Source organism: Sciurus vulgaris (genome assembly GCF_902686455.1).
Source record: "Sciurus vulgaris genome assembly, chromosome: 12".
Taxonomy (NCBI): Eukaryota; Metazoa; Chordata; class Mammalia; order Rodentia; family Sciuridae; genus Sciurus; species Sciurus vulgaris.
This window is the reverse complement of record NC_136473.1, coordinates 103407548-103432405: the sequence shown is the minus strand read 5'-3', so window position 1 is coordinate 103432405 and position 24858 is coordinate 103407548. Positions and strand designations below refer to the sequence as shown.

The window sequence follows — 24858 nt, the reverse complement described above, 5'->3', positions numbered from 1 at the left end:
CCAGCAGAAAGCAGCCTACCTTTCCCTTGGAAAATGTGTTCACTGCCAGGTATTCCTGGGAAGTGAGCAAGCTCCGCGCCTGCCCTGTTGAGCACTTCAGCAGTCCTCCGCATGAGGGACCCTGCGGGGCAGCAAGTGGGCGCAGGGGCCTCCGAGGGCTTTGCCTCATTGGCCTTCACTCCCCTCCTCTGAAGTAAGAGCTCTTTCTATTGGGTAGGACTTGATTTAGTTATCCTTGCAATGTCCCCGTAGGGTAGGTACTGTTACTATTATCATCCTCTTTTACAAGTGAGAAAACTAAAGCACAGGACAGTGAGGTGACCTTGTCCAAGGTCACAAGTGAACCGCCTGTGACAGGATTCCAGTCTAGGCAATTTGGCTCCCGAGAAACTCCACTCCACTGCCACAGCATTGCCACTAGGTGTCAGCACACCAAACTGAAGCAGCTGCAGCCTTTTAAGGAAGAAGGGACCAGCATTTACTGAGAGCCTTCTAGATGCAAAACATTTGTGCATGCACTTTCTAATTTAAGAGGTGACAAAAAAATTTTAGGGGACAAAATATGCCACATTTCGTTAGTGAAGACTTGTTTTGTGTCAGAGCAGCTTTTGTTCATATTTTTTGAATTGAAAAAAAAATGATAACTCTAGAGTAGATTTGGAAGTTTAAGAGCACCAGTCCCTGAGTTCTTTGTGAACAAAAGACTCTTTCCAGCTATTCACACCTGGCCTCACAATGAAACCATTATCAGAAAGACTCAAGGAAGAGCCCATCAATGTATTTTCTCCCTCTGCAAAAATCAGCTACAGACAAGCACTTGCTATAAAATTATCTGGGTTTAATCACTATCAACATCAGAACTGTAATACATTAAAGTACAAAACCTGTATGTACAATTACACATACAAAAACTGTTCTTTGTCAGGAGTAATTTTCAGCAAATCTGACAAACAGCAAGAATCATTCCTATTTTGGGTCTGAAAGGAGAAATGGAAATTTCCAAGATATCCTCCCTCCTGCCTCTGGCCCCACTGACCCTCTGAACATCAATTTGCAAAAGGCTGAGGTAGGAAGGCAGAAATTAAGAATATCAGGCACTCATTCCACCCCTCCTATGGAAAGGATGAATTTTTAGGAAACGTTTTCCATCATTTATTATCCTGATGTTCCATCCATCTGCATCATTAGGTTCAGTAGTTACCATGACAATATGATGCCTACAGCAATCTAACTTGATAGCCAGATGCCAGAATGAGAAAAAATAGGACCAGCTAAGAAAGTGAAAGGAAATATAATTAATCTGAACCACATAGAAAATAGGCAGAAAACCAGAACCAGGAGGAAAATTGCTAAAATGTCACTGAAGAGGGAATCATTGAAGGGCAGCAATGATCAAGTTTCAGTATAAAAACTTTGCTAACTAGAATGACGTACTGGTCTATAACTAAGACTGAGGAAGGAATCAATGTGATCTTGGAATGTTGCTCCAAGCCCCTGCTGCAGGCCCAGCGGGGTCACCACTGATGTTAGCCACAGGATTCTCGGGGGTCTAACTTCCCAGAGGTTCTCAAGTCACCATCTCAAGTGCAGCCGCCATGACACTCTGTTCACTTCCAGGCTACTCTTAGACCCAGATTTTCCAGCTGATGAAAGAATTTCCGCTGAGCTGAAGCTAGACTTCAGCCTGGAGTGAGTGGTGCCTTGGGGATCCCATGCCCTTGCCTTCTAAGTGCCCAGTGAGACAACGGGCCGGCACTACTGTCTTGAGGGCCTGAACATGGCAGAGGGGTGGGGACTGCAAAAAGCAGAGCAACAGAAAAGCTGTGCTCCCAGGAGAACAGCCTGGAACAGGTGGCCATTCTCAGCAGGGCTGGGTTGGGTAGCGGCGCTGAGCTAGGCGGCTCGGCCGATTCAGGCTAGTGGCCACGGGGAGCTGAAAAAGAAGAACACACGTTAGGCTAGAGCACAGGCCCAAGCGTGACTCTGCACAGGGCAGACTGGCTGGACTGAGGAGAGCCCCCGTGTCTATCTAGAATGTTCTGGCTGCAGGTGGCTTCCCAAGGTCGTAGTCTCATGATCTACCCTCACCTCCTAAGTACAGTGAAAAGAAGTTTGATTGTATAAAGGGAGAGGCCAAATGAGACATTGCAGAGTTGAGTCTGCCCCAGGTCCCTAAGGAGCAGGGAGCTTGACTTCTCTCCAAGTTTACCATGATTCTCACCCCAGGACAGAAGGAAACCAACCCCTGACACCAACACCAACTGTGGCTCTCACAAACCAAGACCATTAAAGGTCAAGAGCAGTATTTCTAAAGCCCTCATTTACTGAACATCTTCTAGGTTCAAAGCACTTCACATACACATCTGTGAGGTAGCTAATAATCATCCCATTCTTCAGATGCAGAAGCTGAGATTGAGGTTAAGTAGTTGCTCAAGAACTCACACACACTAAGTGCTAAAGTGGGATTATCAACTCAGGTCTCCTTCACTCAAAACCTGTGCTACTGACCCTCCCGCTGAGGGTGTCCTTACCTGAGGAACCTGAGATGGGTTGTAGAGAGGAACAGCCCCTTTCAAGGCAGGTGGAGGAAGAACCCCAGGTGTGGAGTAGACCTCAGAAGAGACACCCTGAGAAGGAAAATAATGGAAACCCAGTGAGCGGCCAAAGTTGAGAAAGCCAAAGTCTTCCCTCAGCATTGACTTTGCACTAGACACTGGGGAGGAAGTTTCTCTTAAAATTCAAGAAACTGCCAGCAAACAAACATGGTTCAAGTGGGCACAACCCACACCCAGATCTGGCCAGCAATGCAGAGGCTCAGGTGCTGCTGTACCTGCAGCAAGAAAGAAGGCAGAGCCACCGTCTATTCAATTGCCGTCATCAAAAGCACATCATTCTTCAGAACCTAAAACTCTCTGAGGGTGTTCTAACCAGGCTTCAAGAAACAAAGTGCTTTCCGAGCAACAGGTGGGAAATCCCTGGTGATGTGGACGACCTCAGGAAGAACTGGTCGCAGGCCTAGCCAAGGGCACCAGCAGACTCCAGCCCCCACAGAGACAGGGAGAGAGGCATCCTCTAGAACTCACCTCAGGAAACTTGTATGAGCCGAATTGTGTCCCTCCAAAAAATCATGGCAAAGCCCTATCCCCTGATGTCTCAGAATGTGACTGTGCTTGGAGATGGCATCTTTAAAGGGGCCACGTGGCTACCTAGACCAACATGACTGGTGTCCTCATAAGGGAGGGATTTGGAACACAGGCACCCACAGGAAAGATCATGAGAAGACACGAGGAGAAAGCGGCCTTCACCAAGCCAAGCAGCAAGGCTGCCCAAGAACCAGACCTGCCGACACCCTGATCTTGCACTTCTAGTCTTTGGAACTGTGAGAAAATCCATGTTGTTGAAGCTGTCCTGTCCATGGGGCTTTGTCTTATCGGCCCAAGCAAACTAATGAGAAGCTTTCTCCACATTCCCCACAAGCCACACAGGGTGGTGCCTCCGGCCCACATGGAAAAGCCAGCGCTCACACACACAGGCATCTGCAGAGGCCTCTGCTCCAGCAGGCTGCTCACCTCCAGCCCTGAGAACCCGCCAATTCCAGCACCTTCAGCCTTTCCCCCGCTGGGTGAGGATCTTCCAAGGTCTCCCCCACCTAGAAGGAAAAGAGTTGTCCCTCTGCTCAGGACTGGGGAGTCCCCACGGCAAGAAGGCACCTCCGCCCCCAAGAGCACCGTGAGGACCACAGGCAGCCCAGAGCTTGTAGGTACCTGTGCCCCTGGAGGAGGTGCCAGCGCCAGGCAGAGGCGGGGACTCAAGAAGAGGCATCGGTGAGAGTCCCTGGTGGGGAGAGGATGCTCTGGGGGGCTCCTGCTTTGTGGAGAAAGGCAGCGTTGGGCACATAGGTGGTTAACAAATTCATGCATGCATCCTGTGCCAGGAACATAGCTTCTGCCTGCACCTGCCACTAAGGTGCTCTCCCCAGAGGGCCATCTTCCTCTTGCAACTCTGCTCAGTAATCCTGATCAGCTCCCTACTGTTGACCTCCTGAAGTTAAAATCCTTTGTCCTTATTTTTAAGACTCTTCAAAATCTGCCCTTTTCCTCCCAGAACCTCTTTCCCACAACCTCCCAACGCAAAGCCTCTGCTTCATTCAGACCAGGGTGGAGCCGGATACCAGCCCTCAGCTCCACAGTGCTGGGGAGATGTCCACTGGAAGGCCCGTGGGAGGGAGCTCCCTTCTGGCCCGGGCAGGTTACCTCTGAGTCAGTGCTGTCCCCCGAGTCTTCCTCTCCAGAGGGAGACACGTTGCTCATGGGCTTCGACCGAAACCAGCTGAACCAGCCAAATCCTGATCCCTGGAAGATAAAGAGGAATGTTTATGGCCCATTTCTCCCCAGTGACTGTGAGATGAACTCCCCCCAGTGCAAGACAAAGAATGGAAGGGAGGGGACACCACCCCAGGCCAGATCCCTATTCTGCCCCACTATGTAGGAAGAGAGCAGAAGAGGAAGGATGGATAGCGAGAGAAGAACAAACCCCTACACCTTTGTGCTCTCCTTCACATCTCCTGGCTTCTCTCTCTGTGCAGCATTTGGGGAAGATTTCTTATCTGCTTCATCAGAAGACTCTTCATCTTCCTGGCCCAAGATGGTGGAACTCTCAGAGAAATTCCGTGCTCTGGGGGCCAGTGGTACCTGGAATTTTGATAAAGAACCAGCATTCATATAGCACTTGACAAGTTACCATAGTTCCACACATGCTCTCACCAGACCTACTCAGTCAATCCAAGGGTGGTCTTAGGGGTCATAGCTCACTGAGGAGGAAGTAAGGCTTAGCCATGAGAAGGGATCTGCCAAAGGTCTGGGGCAAGGCCGGTGTCAAAACCAGCCCTCATGTTCTCCCGGCCCTAGAGAGTTTGGGCTGCTCTGCTTCTGCTCTAGAACCATACCAAGGCCTGGGGCAGGAGCCAGAGAAGCTACGGCTGGAGATGAAGAGGACCTGGAAACAACCCACAGAGACCCCCAAACCCGAGAAATGCAGCAACCTGTGAACCTGACTCCTCTTACACCTTTCCTAGCAGAACATCTTCAGTTGGTATCAAAGCTGCCCACTCCTGAGGGAAGGGGCACATCCTATCAGCAGCTGGATGGGAGGATAAATGAGACGCGGTCGCCTCCCACACCTCACGGGCCCACCAAGAAAAGACATGGTGGGCGCTGTCACAGCTGCCATCGGTCTTGCTTTGATATAAAGCAGGGTAAGAATTAAAATAAGGAAATAGATATCAAAGTCCCCTTCAGGGGCGCAGGGTTCTGAGAGCTTCTGGTGCAGTGGTCAGAAGAGGCTGCAGAGGGACAGAGGTCCCTGGGGTCAAAACTAAGCCAGCTCCGCGCTCCCTTCTCCCATGCACACAGGTCAGGGGCTGAGCATAAGCAAGAACCCGGCCTCCCTCCGACTGCCTTGACTCGGTGAGTAAAGGAATAGGAGAGACCAGGTGTGAAGGGGAGGAGAAGGCTCGGGCCAGCAGAAGCTGGGGAGTGGCTGAGACGCCTCGCTCAGGCCTTGTCCTTCACCTGAGGTTTGGATATGTCCTGTGGACCCCCCAGGTGCTGAGCAGTGTCTTCAGATGCTGTGCTCGCTCCTGTAGCAGCAAAGAGAAACAAAGAGAGGACTCTGAGTTTGTGCGGTGACCCCGTCCTGGAGAAGGGTGACGGTTTTCCCAACAAAGCAAGAAGGAGCCCTTAACTACAAGGTGACAGGAAATGCGAAGCTCACTTACATGGCTCCTCCCAATTCCAGCCACCCCAGGACGCGCTGGCCAGCCCAGCTCTACCCCCTGAATTCCAAGGTCATTCCTTGGGAATTTGGGAAATCAGAGCAACATGGAGCCAGAGCTCCGGGTTCCCGAAACCCTCCCCTCGGAGGGCGTCTCCATCTTGGCCAGGTCTGATCTCAGAAGGCCTGAGATCTACTCCTCCCACGTGGCTCCCAGCACCATCCTGGGCATCACTCAGCATGGCTCCCCCACACCCAGCCCTGCTGTCCAAGGTCTCCTGGACCTGAGGAAACCTGGGACGGGGACAGAGACGTGGGCTCCCACCACAGTCCCTGACAGTGAGTCGGTGGGCGTAGGACGACTCAGGAAGAGGGTCTGGCCTGCGCTGCGTGCAGTGCGAATGTGGCACAGGTGGCCTGCCCTTACTTCTCCGCCTGCAGCAGCTCCCCTTGAACCATGCCGTCCAGGAGAGGGCAGGAGGGACTGTCCGTCCTGCTCTTTTTGTCCCAGGGGAGAAGTGGCCTGGATGTGCAGAGCACCACGTGGGGGCTGCCTCGGAGCCGGCGCCCGCCCAGGCCACTGCCGTCCCCAGTTCCAGCCACCTCCTCCGAGGCCGCCGCCCACCATGGCTCTGCCCCCAAGGCGCCCAGCCTGGCCGGCAGGTCTTACCAGAGGTGGGCTGTGTCTGCAGCGTTTCCTCCCAGGCCCTTCCTCCAGGAGCCCCTGTCACCGCCACGCTGTCACAGACGCTGTCTCCACTGGGCCCTGGGAGATGGGTCTCAGGGACCGAGTAGAGAGGCACTGGTACCTGCATGTGCCCTGTACCTCCTCCCACGGGGAGGGGGCCCCGCTGCAGGGGGAAGGGCGGCTGAGGGCTGGGCTGGGGGGGCCCCGCCTGCTCGGGCCACGGGGCTGAGTGGTGCCCAGGGGCTTCTGAGTGGCCTTGACATCCTGGAAGATCCTGGGAGGAAGTGTCTGAGGACAAAAGGCAAAGAAGAAGTGAGGCTGAAGTGCGGCATCACAGCAGAAACGGTCCTGCCCTGTCCTCTTTGAACACAGTCACAAGGACTGGCTTCCGTGGTGACAAGCAAAGCACGGAGGACAGACATTCCTCTCAGTGCGGCTTAAAGAACTATCCCCTGACTCCCTGAGCAATCCCTGAGGCCTTGACCCAGGGTCAGGGGGGCGTCCAATGCCACGCCTTTTAACTTTTGAGTAAACTTTCTCCACTAAGGAGTTCCTAATGGACTCGGGTGTTGGAAACCCAGGAAACTTTTAAACATCTAGTTAAAAACCCAAATCAGACCTTAGAAATCACAACCTTGCTTTTAAAGAATCAGAGTGCATCTGCCCTGGAAGGGACCCTGCTGACACGATCACCTAAGATGCAGATGAGTTCGAAGACTGGCCCAAGTTCAGGGGCCCCGTGGAGGCGACTAGCCCACCTGCTCCACCTGACACCAGCAGACAGGGCTGCCAGGAAGCAGCCATCCAGAGACACCAGCCTGGCCCTCCCCAGCCTGCACCTTCCCATCCCTGCTGCACAGTGGCAAATCCCAGAAGCAGAAAGCAAGGCCTTCCTCCCTCCCCTCCCTCTGCTCATCCCTGAAGGAAGTGCAAGAGGCTGGACATGGCTGGAGCGAAGCCAGGAGAACCCCTGCCTGACCCCACCACGGCGGAAACTTGGGGGTGTGGAGGTAACCGGGGGCATAACACCTGCCAACCAGCCCCTCAGAAGCACCCTAAAGGAGGAACAGGGATGTCATCCTTTGAAACACACTTATTTCATGGTTATATGGCAACTGATAGCTCCAAAATCTTCAGAGCTTCCTGTGTCCCAACACTAACCTAAGACACAGGTAATCTATCATTTCTGGCCTCAAGAAACTTATCCAGGTGGGGAGAAGGCATGAACATAGGCCCACAAAAGAGGCATTTAAAAGCCTGTGAGCCAGGCACAGTGGTACATGCCTGTAATCCCAAAGGCTTGGGAGGCTGAGGCAGGAGGGCTGCAAGTTCAAAGCCAGCCTCAGCAACTTAGTGAGGCTGTAAGCAACCTAGTGAAGCCTTGTCTCAAAATAAAAAATAAAAAGGCCTGGGGATGTGGCTCGGGGTTAAGCATCCCTGGGTTCAATCCCCAATACATAAAAAAAAAAAAAAAACCCGAAACAGAAACCATCCCAGGACAGGGATTTAGAAGGTCCGGTGTGAGGCCCACAGAGCTGTGGGGGAACAGCTGGAGCAATGGGAGGGGAGGGCAGTGCTTCCCGAATTATCTCGGCCAACACAGTCCAATCCAGGGTCAGTTCATCATTCTGGATACCTGTTGTTCTTCCTCCGGCTCCTGAAATATCTGAGCGAGCAGAAGGCGGATCTCCAATGTCTCCTGATATCTTTTGCTATTTAAAATAAAGGAAAATCCTTTTAAGCAGCACAAGAAAAACAAGGACAGGGAACAAGGTAGTTGGAAAATAAGTCAATAAGAAAATTCCAGTGGAAGTGACAAGGAAAGGGGACCTCTGTGTGCCCAGGGCCCAGGGCCTGGCGATGGGACACTCGCTGCAGGTCTCCTGGTTCTGCCAGAGCAGCAGAGATGGCTGCAGACCAGCCTCGTCCCCCAGAGCGAGGGGCAGAGGGAAGGAACTAAGCGGTAGGCCTCAGAGTCTGCAGCAGGAGGGAGAAAAGGCCGAGTGCTTTTAAAAATCCACTTTGTCCTTTCTTCAGAGCAAGTGGAAGAAAGAAAATGGGGGAGGCCCTGCTCCAATTACCGTTCTGATTACGGCCAGCCGCTTTCGCAACTGTCAGAACAAAAAGGAAAGGCCCGGAAGTCTTTTAAGCAATTGCCCTACATTACATGAAAGTGACAGGGCTCCACTGTGATCCACTGTCGCTAGCCGAGATGGGACGCTTTGATGGTTTGGAAGAGCGCCCCCTGTGTCACGTGCAAACATGTCAGACGGGGAGGAGAAGCCGCACTGTCCCTGGGAGTCCCACCCCCGCAGGACGCAGCCTGTGCCCCAGGGGTGATGGGAGGCTCCGCCTGGCACGTGCTAAGCTTATTCTATTTCTAGGGGAGTGAAGAGGGAAACGCAGGGCCCACCCACTGACCTGGCTCCTTCCTCCTCACCTCCAGCTCCCTGTGCCGCCTCCGCAGTTGCTGTAGCCAATCTGGCTCCAGGTCCCTGTCCCCACGGCGTCTTTCTAAAGCCAGAGGATCTGACAACTTCAGTTTCTCCGCCAACTGTGCCGGGTTTCCAGACAGGTCAGGGGCAGAAAGCAAGAAGGGCCAAGAAGAGAGGAAAAAATGGAAGACATGGAAAGAGGGTGGGGAAGGAGGTGAGAGGGAAAGAGAGCTGTAACTCACTCGCGAGGTAGGTGATGAAGAACAAGAACCGGCAAATCCAGCTGGTGCCCTCCCCGAACGGCAACAGACTTAACAATTAGCCCACTTTGGTGTTGGACAGTAAACAAAGTATGATGAGAAACAGTGTCTGGCTTTATTCCCCTGTAAGGCCGTTTCTTTGTAAGAGGGCCTCTAAATGTCAGGGCACACAGGAATCGCCCAGGACCTTGTTAAAATGCTAATTTTGATTCCACAGCTGGGTGGAGCCTGAGATCTGCACTCCTAACAGCTCCTAGGTGGCTGGTGTTACTGTGAGGCTTCATTCCAAGATCATGTCCCCAAACCTCAATCATCCATCCTGAGTCCCGAAGCCCCTTGCCATCATAAACCTGTTGCCAGAAATTTCAGGGAACAGGGACTCAGTGCCACAAAGGTTATTGGTTACAGAATCCAAAACGTGGGCTCCGCTAAGCCAAAGCGAAACCTGAAGGACAAGCTGCCTTTTGCTCTATAGCTAATGGATTTTTCTTCAATTAATTGGAACAACTATTTGCCTGATTGTTGTTTACTTCCCCAGGAACTAAGGGTTGATATGTTTTTTGTTTTCTTTTTAAATGTATCCCACATGTGATAAAATACTCCATGCATTTAAAAGCATTTTAATAAGGATCATTTCCTGTTTTAATCAACTAAAATATATTTTCTAATCCTGGCTTGTGCAATTAGAACAGCTCACCATAGCACGGTTTTACTGTACCAGAAAAGCAGATGCCAGAATGAATTTCTCAAGGAGCATGTTCCGAGTTTCCAGCCCCCGGGCCCTGCCCCCACCCAGCGCATCCTTCTCTTGCTTATCACACCGGGGCAAGCATACATGGTCAAAGACAGCTGTGGGTTCCAATTTTACAGATGCTCAAAGAAGATGAAATGTGGAGTCTAAGCTGCTGTACAATGGCTTTCTCTGAACACTGAAGATAAAACACCTGCAGAGAGCCCTTTGAGATGCTCACCTTGATGAGCTCCGCTAATAGCACAGGGTGACTACTCCCTCCCTGGCTCAGGACAGCCGCACCGATGGCTTCACAGTAATGCAGCGCCTGGGACGCCAGGCCATAATCTGCCAGACGGGAAGCGTAAAGGAGCTTATACACCTGTGAAGGGAAGGGGCTGGTGACAAGGCCATCCAGGCAGGGACAGAGTGAAATGCAGATAAGACTTCTTGGAAGTCAGCTGACTGCCAGCTTCTGCCCGCTCTGGCATCCAGACATCAAGGGCCCTGAGCCATTCGGGGCGTTTTATCTGTGCCCGGGCATGACTCCAAATCCAGCCAGTAGTTCCCACATTGTGGAGAAAGGGATGGGTCTTATCAGCTTATCTGCCCAGGCCCTGGTCACTGGGGAAAGACACTGGAGGACATATTTCTTCCCCGGCGGCCCATGTCCCCATGTGGAGCACAACACCAAGCACCAGGACACAGTGAAGAGGCAAAAACAGACCCAATGCAAAGGGCTGAGAGCCCATGGGGTGTGCAGCACACAGGTTAGCTCTCCCGGGAGCATGAGTGACCAGCGAGACCACGCCCGAGGGCTGGGTGTCAGAAGAACCCATTACATCCAAGCTGGGCCAGAGGCCTGGAGCTCCAGCCTAGTTACCTACCTCTGTGCTTCAGTTTCCTTACTACGGCATGACTGGTAAGACCACCTACCCCCTCGGTCATTGTGACAATTAAATGTGATACTCCACAGAGCGTACTCTCAACAAATGGTGCGTGAGAGAAGAGGATCAGTGCTATGCGACCCCTCTGTGGCTCAGTTTCCTCTTTCGTAAAAGGAGTGGAGCAGTGAATCCTGCCCTCCCCACAGGATCAGCGCCATGCACAGTAGCGCCACAGCACAATGCCAGGAGGCAGGACACCCATCACTGTCAGCCCAGAGCTGGACCAAGAAACAAGGGAAAGAACAGAGGCCAGAATGCCTGCAGGGGAGCCAGGGGACCAGCTGCTGGGAAGGGTGGGTCTTGGGCAAATCTCTGCAAGAAGGCACAGTACCCAATGCATCATTTCTTTATAACACAGCAATTCATCTCCAAGGTTGTGTTGTGTATGTGTGCTGTTGTCATTGCTGTGCACACTCTCAATACCCAGCACTGAAGGACACACGAGGAGTCATGAGAAAAGGTCTCTGTCTAAAGAAGATGATTCCAGCAGGGAGATGAGGTAGCGGCCCACGTAAAGACAAGAAAATGCGGGGCAACATGAATTGAATGTCAGGGGCCCCTGGAGCCAGCACTGTGGCTGCCAAAATCTGGACAGTGAGAGCAGTCGCGATGTCCAGCACCATCTATCGCACTACAGAAATGAACCAGCTCCATCCGTCTCCTGCCAGCTCCATTATGCAGGCGCTACTATCGCGCCCATTGCACAGCCAAGATCATGAGGCCGCCATTACAGTCCCACTAACTAGCAAGAGTAAAGACAGGAGGCTTCATGGACCTGGGAACATAGGGGAGCCTGCACAGGAAGAGGAGGCAATTATCACCATCAGTCATCATGAGCTTACATGACCAGTGGACACCAAGTAGAGAAGGTGAGAAGAGAGGACAGAACCTGCAGCATGGACCCCCACCTGCCCAACTGAAGCCCTTAGAGGGGAGAGAAAGTTGAGGGCCAAGGACAAAGTGGGGAGGTCTCAGAGGTAGAGGAGGGACAAGATTCGCAGGGTCAGAAGGAGGAGAGAGGCAAGCGCCCTGGGTGGGCATCAACTCCCCAGCCCTCCCCCCAGGGCAGGATGCTGTGGAGGCAAGAAGGAGGGGGAGCGGAGGCTAAGGGGGAGGGGGAGGAGGGGAGGGGGAGGGAGGGGGCAGGAGAAGAGGAGCGAGGGCTTATGTGGGCCGGGAGTGAGCCAGGAGCCTCCAGCAGAGAGGCATCCTCGAGGTTTTGCTTTTACATTGTAAAATGTAGACCTTCAGGGAACTAAAAAGAAGTACTAAGCCTTCCGCTCTTACACTAATGAGGAGAAATGCAGCAGCGGACAGCAGGCAGCCCCAGGAACTATGTGCCACCGGTAAAGCTGAGAACCCCACGGCCCACAGCCGTCTGACGCGGTGAAACTGGTGCCCTGGTCGGTTCGGTTACCTGGAAAGAAGGGATGAAGGACTTGGGGCGGCCCAGCATCTGGCAATACTCGAAGATCTCCGTCCGCTGGATAGCCTCAGTTGTTGCAAACCTCAAAAACTCCTGGCTAAAATCAGAGGAGGAGGATAAACGAGATGGGGCAGTGGGGACAGAGCTACGTCCTAGTAGACACCAAACACCAGCCTCGTCCTCTCATGGCAGAGCCTCATCCTGGGCTGATCCTGGGGCGGCTCCAGGACAGGCAGGAGGCTGGGGATCCTTGTCCCAGAGTGGACCTGCCGCCTCCTCCCCCTCCCCCTCCTCGAGCTGGGGAAGGAATGGAGGTGGAGGCTGCAGGAGGAGGTCCTCCTCGGCCTTCTTTGCTGGAGGGTGAGGCACTGGGTCCTCCTCTTAAACACACCGAGCACTGGCCTTTGTGCCCCAAAGCCTGGCATGTCCTGGGAAAGACACTCCAATCTGAGCACACTAGCAGGGAAGAGAGAACCGTGGGCCCCTCAAGGGATGCTCAGGAAAGAAGGCCTAGCTGAGAACAGAGGACGGCTGAGCCAGAGAGCAAACGACCAGCCCTGCACTGGATCTCACTCAACGAGGCAGAGGACTCGGTGACTGTGATCTGAGGGGCCACAGAGTCCCACATGCCCCTCAGATCACTCTTCCCTTAGCAGCTTGCCATGGAGTCTGAAATCACTGTCACCGGGGTTATTCCTGGGAGTTAGGACATTACCTCCAGAAATGTCCTCATTCATCATGAACATGGAAGGGGACATATCAGCTCAAATACCCTTATTGTCACATTTGGCCCTTTGATGGGCTAACTGTGCATGGAGACTGGGATCCAAGACAACAGGCTATGGAGGTGGTTCACAGGTAAGATGGCGGCCGCTGGGGACAAGAGTCACAAGAGCAGGCTTTGCAGCTGCCTGCCTGGACTCCACGTCCAGCCTGGCGCACTGGCCGAGACAAGCTTTGTGGCTTCTCTGTGCCTTGGTTTCCCTCCTCCATAAGGGAAGACTGAAACTATACGCTCCTCTCAGGGTAGATCCGTAACACAGGAAATAGTGCAAAGAAATGGCTGGCGCCACCAAGAGCTTCAGAAATCCTAATCGTTATGGGGACAGATATCCAGAACAGGGAGCACTGCTAGGGAGTAAGCTTGTCTGTCTGTCCATCTACTCATTCTTCAAGGGTTACTGAGGTTCGCCTGTGTGAACAACCTGGTGTCACAGCCAACAGAAAATAAGTGACCCATGAGCTCTGAGGGACTTGCATAGGAAGTCATTTGTAGGGGTCTTGGGGCCCCAAGGAGGGGCTAAATGTAAACTTCTTCCACTTCTCCATTTTTCTCGGGGTGGGCTTCCAGAACTGGCGCAGGCAGGTATGGGTTTGGGCGTTTGGGTTTTGCTGTGGTGGGTTTCTTTGGTGACCATCTCTGGTTGTGGAGCCAGGGTGCCACCTAGTGTCCGTAATAGCATGGTACGACCCACAGGCACCAGCTCGCTCTTTTCCCAGAGCAGGATCTGGGGTCTGAGGCCCCCTAGTGGTGTGATGTGGAGCCCACCGGTCATCTTGCCCAGACCTGCGCAGAGCTAGCTCCACAGGAGCTGAAGTTCACACAAAAAATCAAAAGTGAAGCCATGAAACCCAGCAAAGGCTAAAACAGTCCCATGGAAAACACCTTTGCGGTTTCCTGTCCCAGGAAGTCACATACCTGTGGCTGCTGCCCAGCAAGGCCAGATGGTCTGTCTTCACGGTATAGTGGCCAAAGGGCTCGTGAGCCATGAGATAGCAGAAGTGAGCTGCCGCCACAAGCCCTTTCCCAGCTGTGGGAGGAGCAGAACAGGACCGGTCATGGGGCACACCCATGTGGGGTCCCTGCAGGTGGGCGGGAGAGAGATGGAAGAGTGGCCTCGGGGGCCAGGGGAGAAGCCTTCTCCTAGCCCGAGTCACAGACCCAGCAATCCCACTCCTTCACTGACCCGGGTTGATGACCTCAGACATTACACTTCAATTCTCCTCAGCCAGAAGAAGGCTATCTTTCACATTCTCCCTAACGAATTTTCCACAAGAATTTTCTAAACATTTCAGTCCTTCCTGATGAGGAGGAGTGAGAAGAGATGCCTACACCTGAGCCAAGAAGTGGACCGATGTATGCAGCAATTCTCAAACCCAATGGAAGGAATTCAAGTACGTAAAGTCCCTAGCAAGGTGCCTGGCACCCGAGAAGGGCCCCACAAACATTGGTCCCTCTCGTCCAGGGTGCTGAACAAGCCGCCATCCCTTGGCATGACCCAACACGGGACTACTTCGGGTGTGACAGAGCTGCAGTCACACAGGTCCACACAGAACACCATGGTTTCTAGATGTTCTGCTCCTTGACCAAATTAAAGAATCACTGATCTGGAACATTCACGCGCCTCTAAGCGCTTGCAAGGCTGTGTTTACAGAGAGACGATGGGAGGAAAGACTACAGAGTAAAGACTAACGACAGCGATTATTTTTCTGATGTTTAAAAGTAGTTCAGGCAAAAACAGAATTTCCTATCTGACTGAGCTGGGTCACTGGAAGACTAATGGCAGCAGGAACATTATCCTCTGTGTCCCTGAGTCTCACTCCGGGTAGAGAAGAAGCCGCAGAGAGGAGGTTGTGGCAGCAAAACACCAAGCGTCGGGCTGGCCTTCTCTGGCTTGCCGTGGAAATCCTGGGGAGCAGGGACCCAGGGAAGAACTATGAAGCTCCTGGGTCTGCGACATAGACTCCAGCCCTACATGGAATCTCAGAATCTGAAGACAGGTGTGTAAAGCTGGCCTGGAAGGACCCTAGAGAAGCAGGAGGCTGGCTGAGAGATACCCATGAGAAGCAGGGGCAGTGCTGGCTTCCACTTACCCAGGGTGTCCCCCATGGTGACAATGGCCCGTTGGTGCAGCTCCGGGTCCCCAGCCTGATTTGACAGAATCACAGCCAAGTGGGGCCTCCAGTCCCCCCACTGTTTGTCACCACAACACTGAAAAAGAGCAGAAAAATAATGAAGGCCTACAGAGTCATCCAGGGCCGCCCGGAATGCAGGTTAAAATAAAAGGCTGCCATCTATCTGCTGAGGAATTCAGGGACACTCACGATACTGATGGCAACACTGCCATGTGTTGATCTAGAGTTCTCATTAAAAATAAATAAAAAGACAAAACTGCTAGAAAGACAGGCAGACAGATATAGACACATACATGCGTACGCATGTGCCTGAGAACACCAGGAGATAAACAAGATGACATTAGTCATTCACTCATTTTTAAATTCTTCCCAGTGCCTCACCTTCACCCTAAATAGCAGAGACAAAACAAAACAAAACAGAAAAGAAAAACAAACTTTGATGTTTCCGTGGGAGAAGGAAGATCAAACATCTTTTTCTTGTGAGTAAAAGAGACCGCATTAGCCTGTCACTGAAGTCAGGGGAACACTAGGCCACCTGATGTCTTACAAATGCTAATGTTTTCTGGGTTTACTAAGCCCCTTGACACACTTCACCGTATCTAACCTTTGCAACAATCCTGTGCAATCTGATTCCTACTACTGCTTTAGCCTTTAGCGTAAGAAGTAGAAAATCAAGTCAGTCCACCGAAAATCAAGTCAGTCCACCCAGCCAGGACTCAGTCCTGGTTCATTCCCTTCTGCCCTGGGAGGCTGAAGCCTCCACCAGGGGGCAGCAGAGAAGTGGAAATGTGGAGAAACTGGCAGAAAGGGTGCTTTCCCTGTGAGCTGGCCCCAGGGCCACTCTTCTAAGTGAGGGAGAATTTCAGGGAAGAAACTGTCGCTAAACAATATGACGGTCATAGAAACAACACAGGTCCTGGATTTTACTTGAGTGTTGCCTCATACTAGCTGTGAACTCGAGCACGATTTTTAATGTCTTATAACCTTTGTTACCTCATCTCTAACACAGAGATCATAATTTCTGCCTGTGTTACTGTTGATAAAAAAAAAAAAAAAAAAAAAAGTACCCTCTATGCAAAGCGTAGAGCACAGTGCTTCACACTTGGTTCGTTTTTGGGGTTTGTACCAGGGAGTGAACTCAGGAGCACTTTACCACTGAGCTACATCCCCAGCCCTTTTTATTTTCTTTTTTTCTATTTTGAGACAAGATCTCACTAAGTTGCTGAGGCTGGTTTCAGATTTGTGATCCTCCCACCTTGGCCTCCTGAGTTGCTGGGATTACAGGTGTGCACCACTGTGCCCCACCTTGGGTTTCAATTCCATGGTAGATGTGAACATACACACACACACACAAGATGGTGAGCTCAGCAAAGAGGAGATCTGCAGACCAGTCGAGCTCCAGTCTGTCACACAGATGAGCAGAGCAGACTGACAGTAATAACTAAGATCTAGAGGTCAAAACTATTCACAATTATTTGGTGTTTGTAATTATCCCAAGGAACAAGATGCTTTATCTAACTCTATGTTAAACTTACTCCCTGCTTATTTGGGCAATGCAATATAAATTAAGATAACGATACTGATGATGAAAAATCAAATAATAGTAGTTCTCATTTACCACCCTGGCTCAGATCACTAATCACATCCTGTGCTAAGCATTTTCCTGCCAACAATCATAAGTGATAGGAATTATTATTGCCTAGAGTCAGGCCTCTTCTGCTGGATGTAAAGGAACCAGCAGAAAAGAAGAAAATCTCTTACTAAAAAAGAGGGGGGAAGGAAGGGAAAAATTGGAATTCATTCTTCTGTCTCTTTCTGTATGATCTGAAAAACATCACTGCAAAGCAGATCTATGGGGTAAAGGGGAGAATAAGCAATGTTATTAACTAACTTCAATGGGCCAGGCATGGTGGATGACAGGTTCACATATTCTCTCTTCTTTAATTTTCACAATAACTCTATTGGTTAGGCACCAAAATCTCCACAGAGATGAAAAACTGAGGCTCTGTGGGACTGTGTAACAAGGCCAGGCTTGCTCAGCAGTAAAAGCAACGTCAAGGTTAAGCCTGTGATGAAACCCGCATTTGTGTGTCCCACCTCCATGCTACCACCCATGCCACTCATCATATGTCACTCAATTCAGGCATTTCATGAGGATACTGGGAAACCCCACACTCCCAGAGGAAACACTGCACCCACCCATTACCTCTGGCACCTCAGTTTTCTCACCCACAAGTAGGAAAATTAGCTAACTCTACCACTTCAGTGAGACCCAGTGGACCATGAGTTGATTCTACCATGTTCTGCATTAGTGCTCTGGTGGCAAATGCAATTGCATTGCAGGGCACAGGCTAGTCAGTCGAACCGAGAGGCACACTGTTCCAAAACAGCCTGTCAGTTTAACAATAGGTCATGAAAGTTATCGTGTCTCTTTTATTTTCTTAGAATTATCCACAGCAATAAGGACAAAAAGTAAAAGTGTGATATCCATTTTCATTAAAAATATTGTTAGAAAAAAAAAAACTCCAGGCTTCAAAAAACAAGGAAAGGCACCGAAAGTAATGGACATCAAATGTGGGTACTCTGGAGAAGAGAAGGAAATCATGAAACAGTTGCTTCTATGAAACAAGAGCATAAAGCCAAGTTACAAGAGCTCAGGCGAGAAACAGTGGCAACAGAAGGAGATAAGTTTGACCTGCAGAGTTCAGGAAAGAATTAGAGGTAAACATCAAGAAATAAAATGGAAAGGACACAAGAGCAAGAGACGTTGGTGAAAGCACAGTGGGTAGAAATAGGAAGGGAGGGAGGAAGGATGGGTGGGAAAGAAGTTTTTTTAATTAAAGAGAAAATTATATACATTTATATATAAATTTATATATATCATGTATTTATATAGCTTATACATTTGAAATGTGTATGCATGGAATTCCTGAAAAGAGAACCATAGTAATGGAATGAGACAAATATTGAAGACAATAATTCAAGGAAAGTTTCCTAGGAGGACTCTAATTTATGAATGCACATATTTAAAGGACATGCCAGACCCCATGGGGAAAAACTGACCTAGACAGTCAATGCTAGGCTATATCCTTACTAGTTATTGAACTTCAAAGATAAGAATATTTGGGGGCAAGAAGATCAAGTTTATTATTACGGAAAAACTCCCAGGCAGGCCTCAGACTCCTCGGCCACATTCTACTCCAGGAGATGTGAAGTCCAGTGTGTCCAGCTCTGCAGGACTAGACTAGTGCACGGGGGAAGTGTGTGTCCAGGGTAGAGAAGCGCAGTTGGCTGAGGCTGCCTGGAGAACAGCAGCTGTGGCCATTCACTGCAAAGCAGGCAGTCATAACATGTGGGAAGGGCAAGGTCTTGAGTCACACAGACCTGGGCCAGCAGGGACCCCACTCCTCGCTATCTCTGTGATCTTGATCCACTTTACACCTTTGCTCCTCCATTTCCACATATGGCAGAGATAATAATTCCATGCATTGAATAAAATAATATACATCAAAGGGCCTAGCACAGGGCCAGGAACACGGTGAACAACTAACAGACCGTCATGACTCACGTTTCATGGAGAAAGCCATTGCGGCATTCCCGAGCAAACTGTCCCCGCCCCCTCTAACCCTGGGGAAACTGAGGTGTGGAAAGGTACCGTGGCTGCTTGTGGAATCCTCCCCGACATGAGCTGGAAGAGGGTCTGCAGAGGGTCATTGAGCGCCAGTGTGCTGGTGAAGCTGCAAAGAGAAAGGACAGTTGGGGGACCATGGCCACGTGTAAGGCATCTCCACTGGGTTTCAGCAGCTTCTTTTGAAAAGTGAGCATCTCTGCTCTGCTGGGCCTTTCCACCCTCCTGTGGGGGTGATCAGCAGCATCTTCATTCTGCCCACACCCCGTGTAGACTTCATTGTGTAGGGATATTGTCTGCACTTTGGCCCTAGCACCCTAACTCTTGAGTGACCTCTTCTGTGGGCCTCTGTCAACAAGATAACCCACCCACCTCAAGGGCCCCTGAAGCTGCAGAGCTTCCCTGAAGCTCTTCTCTTCTCATGGGCTCCTCCTCCCTGCCACCCTTCTCCACACTAGGCCCCAAGCTCCGTGACATTTTTCTGGCTCACCACAAGCCTGGGTCTGTACAGCTTTTACTCACAAGCACTAAATAGCCATTTTCAATAACCAAAGAGGCGTGGAACGGGGACCAGAAATGATCCTGCTTATGACAAACCATGGGATCTGCTTAACAAGGATATAATAAGCTCTACAGCTGATTTGAGATTTAAGCATACTCGGTAAGATATTTTCCACAATTCACTGGGCCCCATCAAAAACCAATGGCCCAAGGCAAAAATCTGTAGCAGAGATATATGCCACAGTGTGGGGCTGTGGGAGGTTCATCTTCAAAACCCAGAGGAAAAGTGTCCCTCGAACACCATCTTTTACTGTCAGTACCCTTGCCAACGAAGCACAGAGCATGCCTCATGATCACCCCAGTGCTCCTTGTCATTCCAGACTCTGGGCACAGTGAAGAGCTCAGCTGTGTGACCTGTCCCCGGGGAAGGCTGAGGAGTAGAGAAATAGGGACGGATGAGGCTGTAGTGAAGACTAGGCTCCCTGCTAGAGTGGCAGCCACAAGGGACACAGACTGAACTTAAAGTGGAGGGGTCCGTCTTCTTGTCCAACCTGGCCCAACAGGATTTATGACCAACTCAAACACAAGTTAGGTTGGAGGCCAGTTCACAGCCTTTCGGCGACACTGAAAAATAGACACCAGAAGAGCGCCATCTCCTCACAGTCTGACCCATGCCTTCTCCTTACAGGTCCCCTCACCCCTGCGTCCCGTGCCAGCTGGATCCTGCAGGACTTATTCAGAGAGCCCTCCCCCGCGCCCCCCAGGCCACCACCTCCTCCTGATACCAATCCTCGTTGGCTCTCTTTTGTCACCCTCGATCCAGAAGGCTGGCTGTGCACCTTCTCCTCAATCCCTCTCTCCTTCTGGTTTGGACGACCTTCCTGGTGCACCAGGATGGGTCTTAGCTGCTGGGGTGGCTTCCTACCGAGCACGCCTCTGAAGCCTCGGCATCCCACCACAGCAGAGGCAGACTTGTGGATCTGACTCCCAGGCCCCCTGCCACCTTTTCCCACCATGGCTCATGGTCCTGCCGCCCGGGGCCAGGCCTACCTCTCGGCACCCACGTCCCCACTCAGCACTTACTTACATCAAAACCCTCAGTCCTAAGGTTTGCTCAGTTAAGCTTAAGTCACCATCTACTCCTCCCGAGTGGACTATCTAGAACAGCCCCTCCCAGAGAAGACTATGGCAATGGAGAAACTACTTAATTTTTGGAAACTTAAAAATATTAGAAAGACTGTCTCCATGTCTGGTTTGTAAGATTCTGGAGAAAAGACATGCTCAGAAAGAGAGAAACTGGGAGCTGCGTGGAGTGGGGGGCTTCTCAGTGCATTTGGCACTTCTCCCCACCCCCACCCAGCCCTGGAGGGGAGGCATCTCTGCACCATTGGTCTCCCTTATAAGCTGGACTCACCCACTCATGACCCAGTTGTAGGTCCGTGGGTCCATCTTGCTGGAGAGGAACAAAGCATGACCCCACAAGTGGTTCTTCATGGCCCACTCCAAGGCCTCCTGAAAACCAAAACATCACATTCAGCATTGCCTCGGCCAACTTCCTCCCACAGAAATGACACAGCCCGTGCGTAGGCATAGCTGCACTCTGAGAAGTAGAGGCTGGGCCTCCAGAGAGACTTGTGGATATCTCTATGAACGTGAAGAAGTGGGGTACTCCCATCGGCTTGGCATTTTCTCTAGGTTGTCCTCTTCTCCAGCCACCCATTATGCCATTTCCTTCGCTTCCCCTCAATCATGGTCACCAGGTGGCCATATCTTTTTAGGAGCCTACAAAATGCTTGTAAGCATCTATGTAGCAAAAATGGAAAAAGCCACTCACCCCAAAGACTAAGTCTCAAAATATGAATAGCATAACAGTATTCTCATGCAAGCCTATTAAGGAACAGTGCCCTTATTAACAGCTGAGGCAGAGACTCAGTAAGATCCATGTTGCCCTTCCTGGGGGAAGAGCTGGGCTATGCTTTCCCACCTCCCTGGGACCCGGGTGTGGCTAAGTCTACACCCTTAAAGGAAACGGAAGTATTTTGGCCCATGAAACCACCCACACTGGATCCTCCACCCCACCTGGAAAGGAGAGGACCCCCCAGGTGAGGGAAGGGCCTCCTACATCCTAAGTCCAGCACAGGGAGAAAGGCTGCCTCACTGGCCTGTCCACCTGCACAGCACTCTTAATGGACCAGTGCTAAAACCAATTGCTTGTTAACTATCCAGCGACTTCTTAGGGCAAATGATAACACCACTGATTGGGTGAGATGTGCTAGAGCTGAATATTTTAAAACACACACACACACACACACACACACACATTCGCCTTTACATTCAATTTTCAGAAATATTTAGTGAAGAACTAGCTTATGAGAGGTCTTGAACCAGTGTTAGTGACTTCCTTACTGCCCCAAGATGTGATCTGGGGACAGGAATTCACTACTGAAGTAATTCCATCTCCAAGTAACAAAGTCTTCCATTGACCCAACATCCCGACGTGATCTTCTTGGGGGAAAAGGAGGGCAAATTTAAACAGCCATTGTTAGGGGATCCCGCCTCTCAACAAGGACAAGTAAAAAATGACATCAAGGGTCACTTTCTGTGTATATTTTGACAATTTTGTAATCTTTTTTTTTTTTTTTTTTTTTTTTTTTTTTTAAGAAAAGGAGTCACTAATGCTTGGTTGGGAATTATAGATGTTTCAAAAATCAGCCCCTCCAAAAATGCAATTTAACAAGTGAAGAGCACATGCCTGTAATCCCAGCAGCTCAGGAGGCTGAGGCAGAGGGATCATGAGTTCAAAGCCAGCCTCAGCAATTTAGAGAGGCCCTAGCAACTCAGTGAGACTCTGTCTCTAAATAAAACATAAAAAGGGCTGGGGATGCAGCTCAGTGGTTTAAGCACCCCTGGGTTCAACCCCAGCACCAAAAAAAAAAAAAACAAGTGAAGAAACTGAGAACTTCTGTCAAGGTCATCCGTCCCACACAATGCCGAAATGAACAAAGGTTCTGAAGATGCCGTCCACCTGGCACCTCGCCCATCGCTCACGCTCCCATGAGCACCACATCTCCCCCTCGCTTCTTCTCAGGTCCAGGTGTGACAGGTGATGAGGCGGGGGTCAGAAGCCCAGGTTCAGTCCCCGGCTGCCGAGAGCTCAGCCCTCGCTCTACCACTTACTAACACTTCTAATCCAAAACACATAAAGCAAGGAGAAAACCTAATTCAGTGTTTCTATGGCGATAAAGGAGACAATGCACGTAGGAAGTTAAGCACGCGCCTGGAAGGTAGAAAATATTGTTTAAATCTCTGCTTTTGTTATTGTAGTTGTTATGCTCGCTGCTCATCTTTCTTAAAGGAAGAGTTCATAACTGATTTGTCTCCGTGGGCTCCACTGAGTTCAGTGCCTTAGAAGCTAATAAATGAATCGTTGGGGAACTGCAGCTCCCTGCTACACGGGCAAAAGACAGGAATGGCCGTGACGTGATTTTTACTGAGCATCAGGTCAAGCACTTACTTATAACCTCAGGTACCAAAATCCCAGGAGATTAAATATGTAAATGTAAAAGTGAAGTCACAAAAGTACTTCAACTTCATGTTTATGAATTGATTTTGAAATAGGAAACGGCCTCTTAAATATGATCCCTCAATATCGTATTTAGGACACACAATCCTGAAACAAGAAAGAAATCCAACACACCAACTCGTGATGATAAAAGACTGAAGAGAAAGATGTGGAAAACCCTCAACCAGAAACTTCGCAGATTAAAAGATAATCAGCTTCATTCCTAATCACAGCAATGCAGGCAGCTGTGTAAACTATACTTCTTCACCTCTCAGGCTGGCACCTATCAAAAGTTTGTGGGGGGTGCACACTCTCCCACATCGTGGTGGGAGGGAGCTGATTCACAGCCTCTAATGAAAGTTTGCATTATCAATATTATAAGCCATTTACCCTTTGACCCAATGCTTCCACTTCTAGAAATTTCTCTTACATATATCTATACTCATACTAGGCAAAAATGACAATTCATTTTAGCATTGTTTGCAACAGCAGAAGAAATCACCTAATTGTCAATCTATAGAAGTTTGGCTAAATTAATTATAAAATCCATAGAAAACTATGCAGCCATAAAAAGTAATGAGGGTTTGGCTTATTGCCTCATGTACATGTATGATTGCATGACCAATGTGATCCTGCAATATGTATAATCAGAAAAATGAGAGATTACACTCTATGTATGATCTATCAAAATGTATAAATGTATTCTACGGTCATGTACAACTAATTAGAACAAGATAAAAATTTTTAAATAAAATAAGCAATGTATCAGTGTTTAAAAAAATAATGAGGCAATTGTGATCTGGAAGGTGGTATATGTGTTATGAGAAAGAAAACATGATAAAGAGAAAAAGGTAGCAAAATTCAACAAAGCCAAATAGTGCACTACATGTTGGGCACAGCCCAGCGCATAGCCTACAAGTTCAAAACAGTTTTTCCTCTCTTTTAATTATTTGAAAAAAATCAAAAGAAAAATAATATTTCATTACACATGAAAATTATATATGATTCAAAACAATATATGATTCAGATTGCTATGTCTGTAAGTAAAGTATGAAACGTAGTCACTTGTTCATGTCTGCATGGTCTGTGGCTGCTCTCAATGCTACATGGGAAAAACTGCACACTGCAGCAAGACCCGGGGGCTGGAAGGCCTAAACATTTGCTGTCTGTGCCTTTATGGAAAAACTCTGCCGACTCCAAAGTTCGTTTTCTAACATATTTAGAAAGTACAGTACTGACACATGTATGCTATAAGAAAAAAGGGGGAGGAAATAATTACATATGCAAAAAGTATCTCTGGATGTTTCAGAGAGAGAAATTGGGTGATTGGAGAGGGGCATCACTTCTCTCTTATACTCCTTATTGTTCAATTTCATTACATTGATTTAAATTGATTTTAATCATATATTCAAACATTTGAATTAACTTCATGACTTTTATAAAGCATGCACACAATTTCAAAATTAGACAAGACACCCCCTCCATCTGCTAAATTACAGCATTCAGTATTGGTAAGCAGGAGTGTTATTTGTAAATGACCTTTCTAAAACTAATTGGGCATACGTATGAAGAACCTCTTGGAAGGATATACTTTTTAACCCAGTAATCCCACTTCTAGGAATCTGTCCAGCAAAATAGTAAAAGGATCAGCCAATGACATGTAAGAAAAGGTGCAAATGGCATAATTTACAGTAGGTGACAAAACTGTAAGTAACCTAGGTATTCAAAAATAGTTGAATAATTAAATAAGACTTTATTTAATGGTGCTATTGGTCAAGTGGCAGAGCACTGGCCTGAGGCCCTGAGTTTGGTCTCCAGCACCATAAAAATAAACAAATGAAATAAAATGGTGCCATTGATTTAATGCCATAGAGGTATTTCACCAAATGATCTTAAATGAAAAGAAGAGAAACAATTGTATATGTAATTTAACCGGATTTTAATATACACATGGGAAAATGCTGGAAGGAAATGTGTCTAGATGCCAACAGGT

General features: G+C 49.5%; 1 protein-coding gene across 1 annotated transcript in view; it reads right to left on the bottom strand.

The window, feature by feature from the left end:
* Positions 1-1137: 1137 nt before the first annotated feature.
* The window catches only part of SEC16B (SEC16 homolog B, endoplasmic reticulum export factor), a 41723-nt gene continuing 18002 nt past the window's right edge, over positions 1138-24858 (bottom strand). The window contains 16 exon segments of the mRNA XM_079107091.1: positions 1138-1933; positions 2532-2627; positions 3570-3649; positions 3765-3864; positions 4254-4352; positions 4542-4691; positions 5571-5638; positions 6443-6748; positions 8097-8172; positions 8901-9014; positions 10127-10267; positions 12250-12355; positions 13958-14069; positions 15133-15250; positions 18830-18911; positions 20718-20815. Of these exon segments, the coding sequence (XP_078963217.1) occupies positions 1862-1933; positions 2532-2627; positions 3570-3649; positions 3765-3864; positions 4254-4352; positions 4542-4691; positions 5571-5638; positions 6443-6748; positions 8097-8172; positions 8901-9014; positions 10127-10267; positions 12250-12355; positions 13958-14069; positions 15133-15250; positions 18830-18911; positions 20718-20815 (1818 nt within the window). The 3' untranslated portion in view covers positions 1138-1861.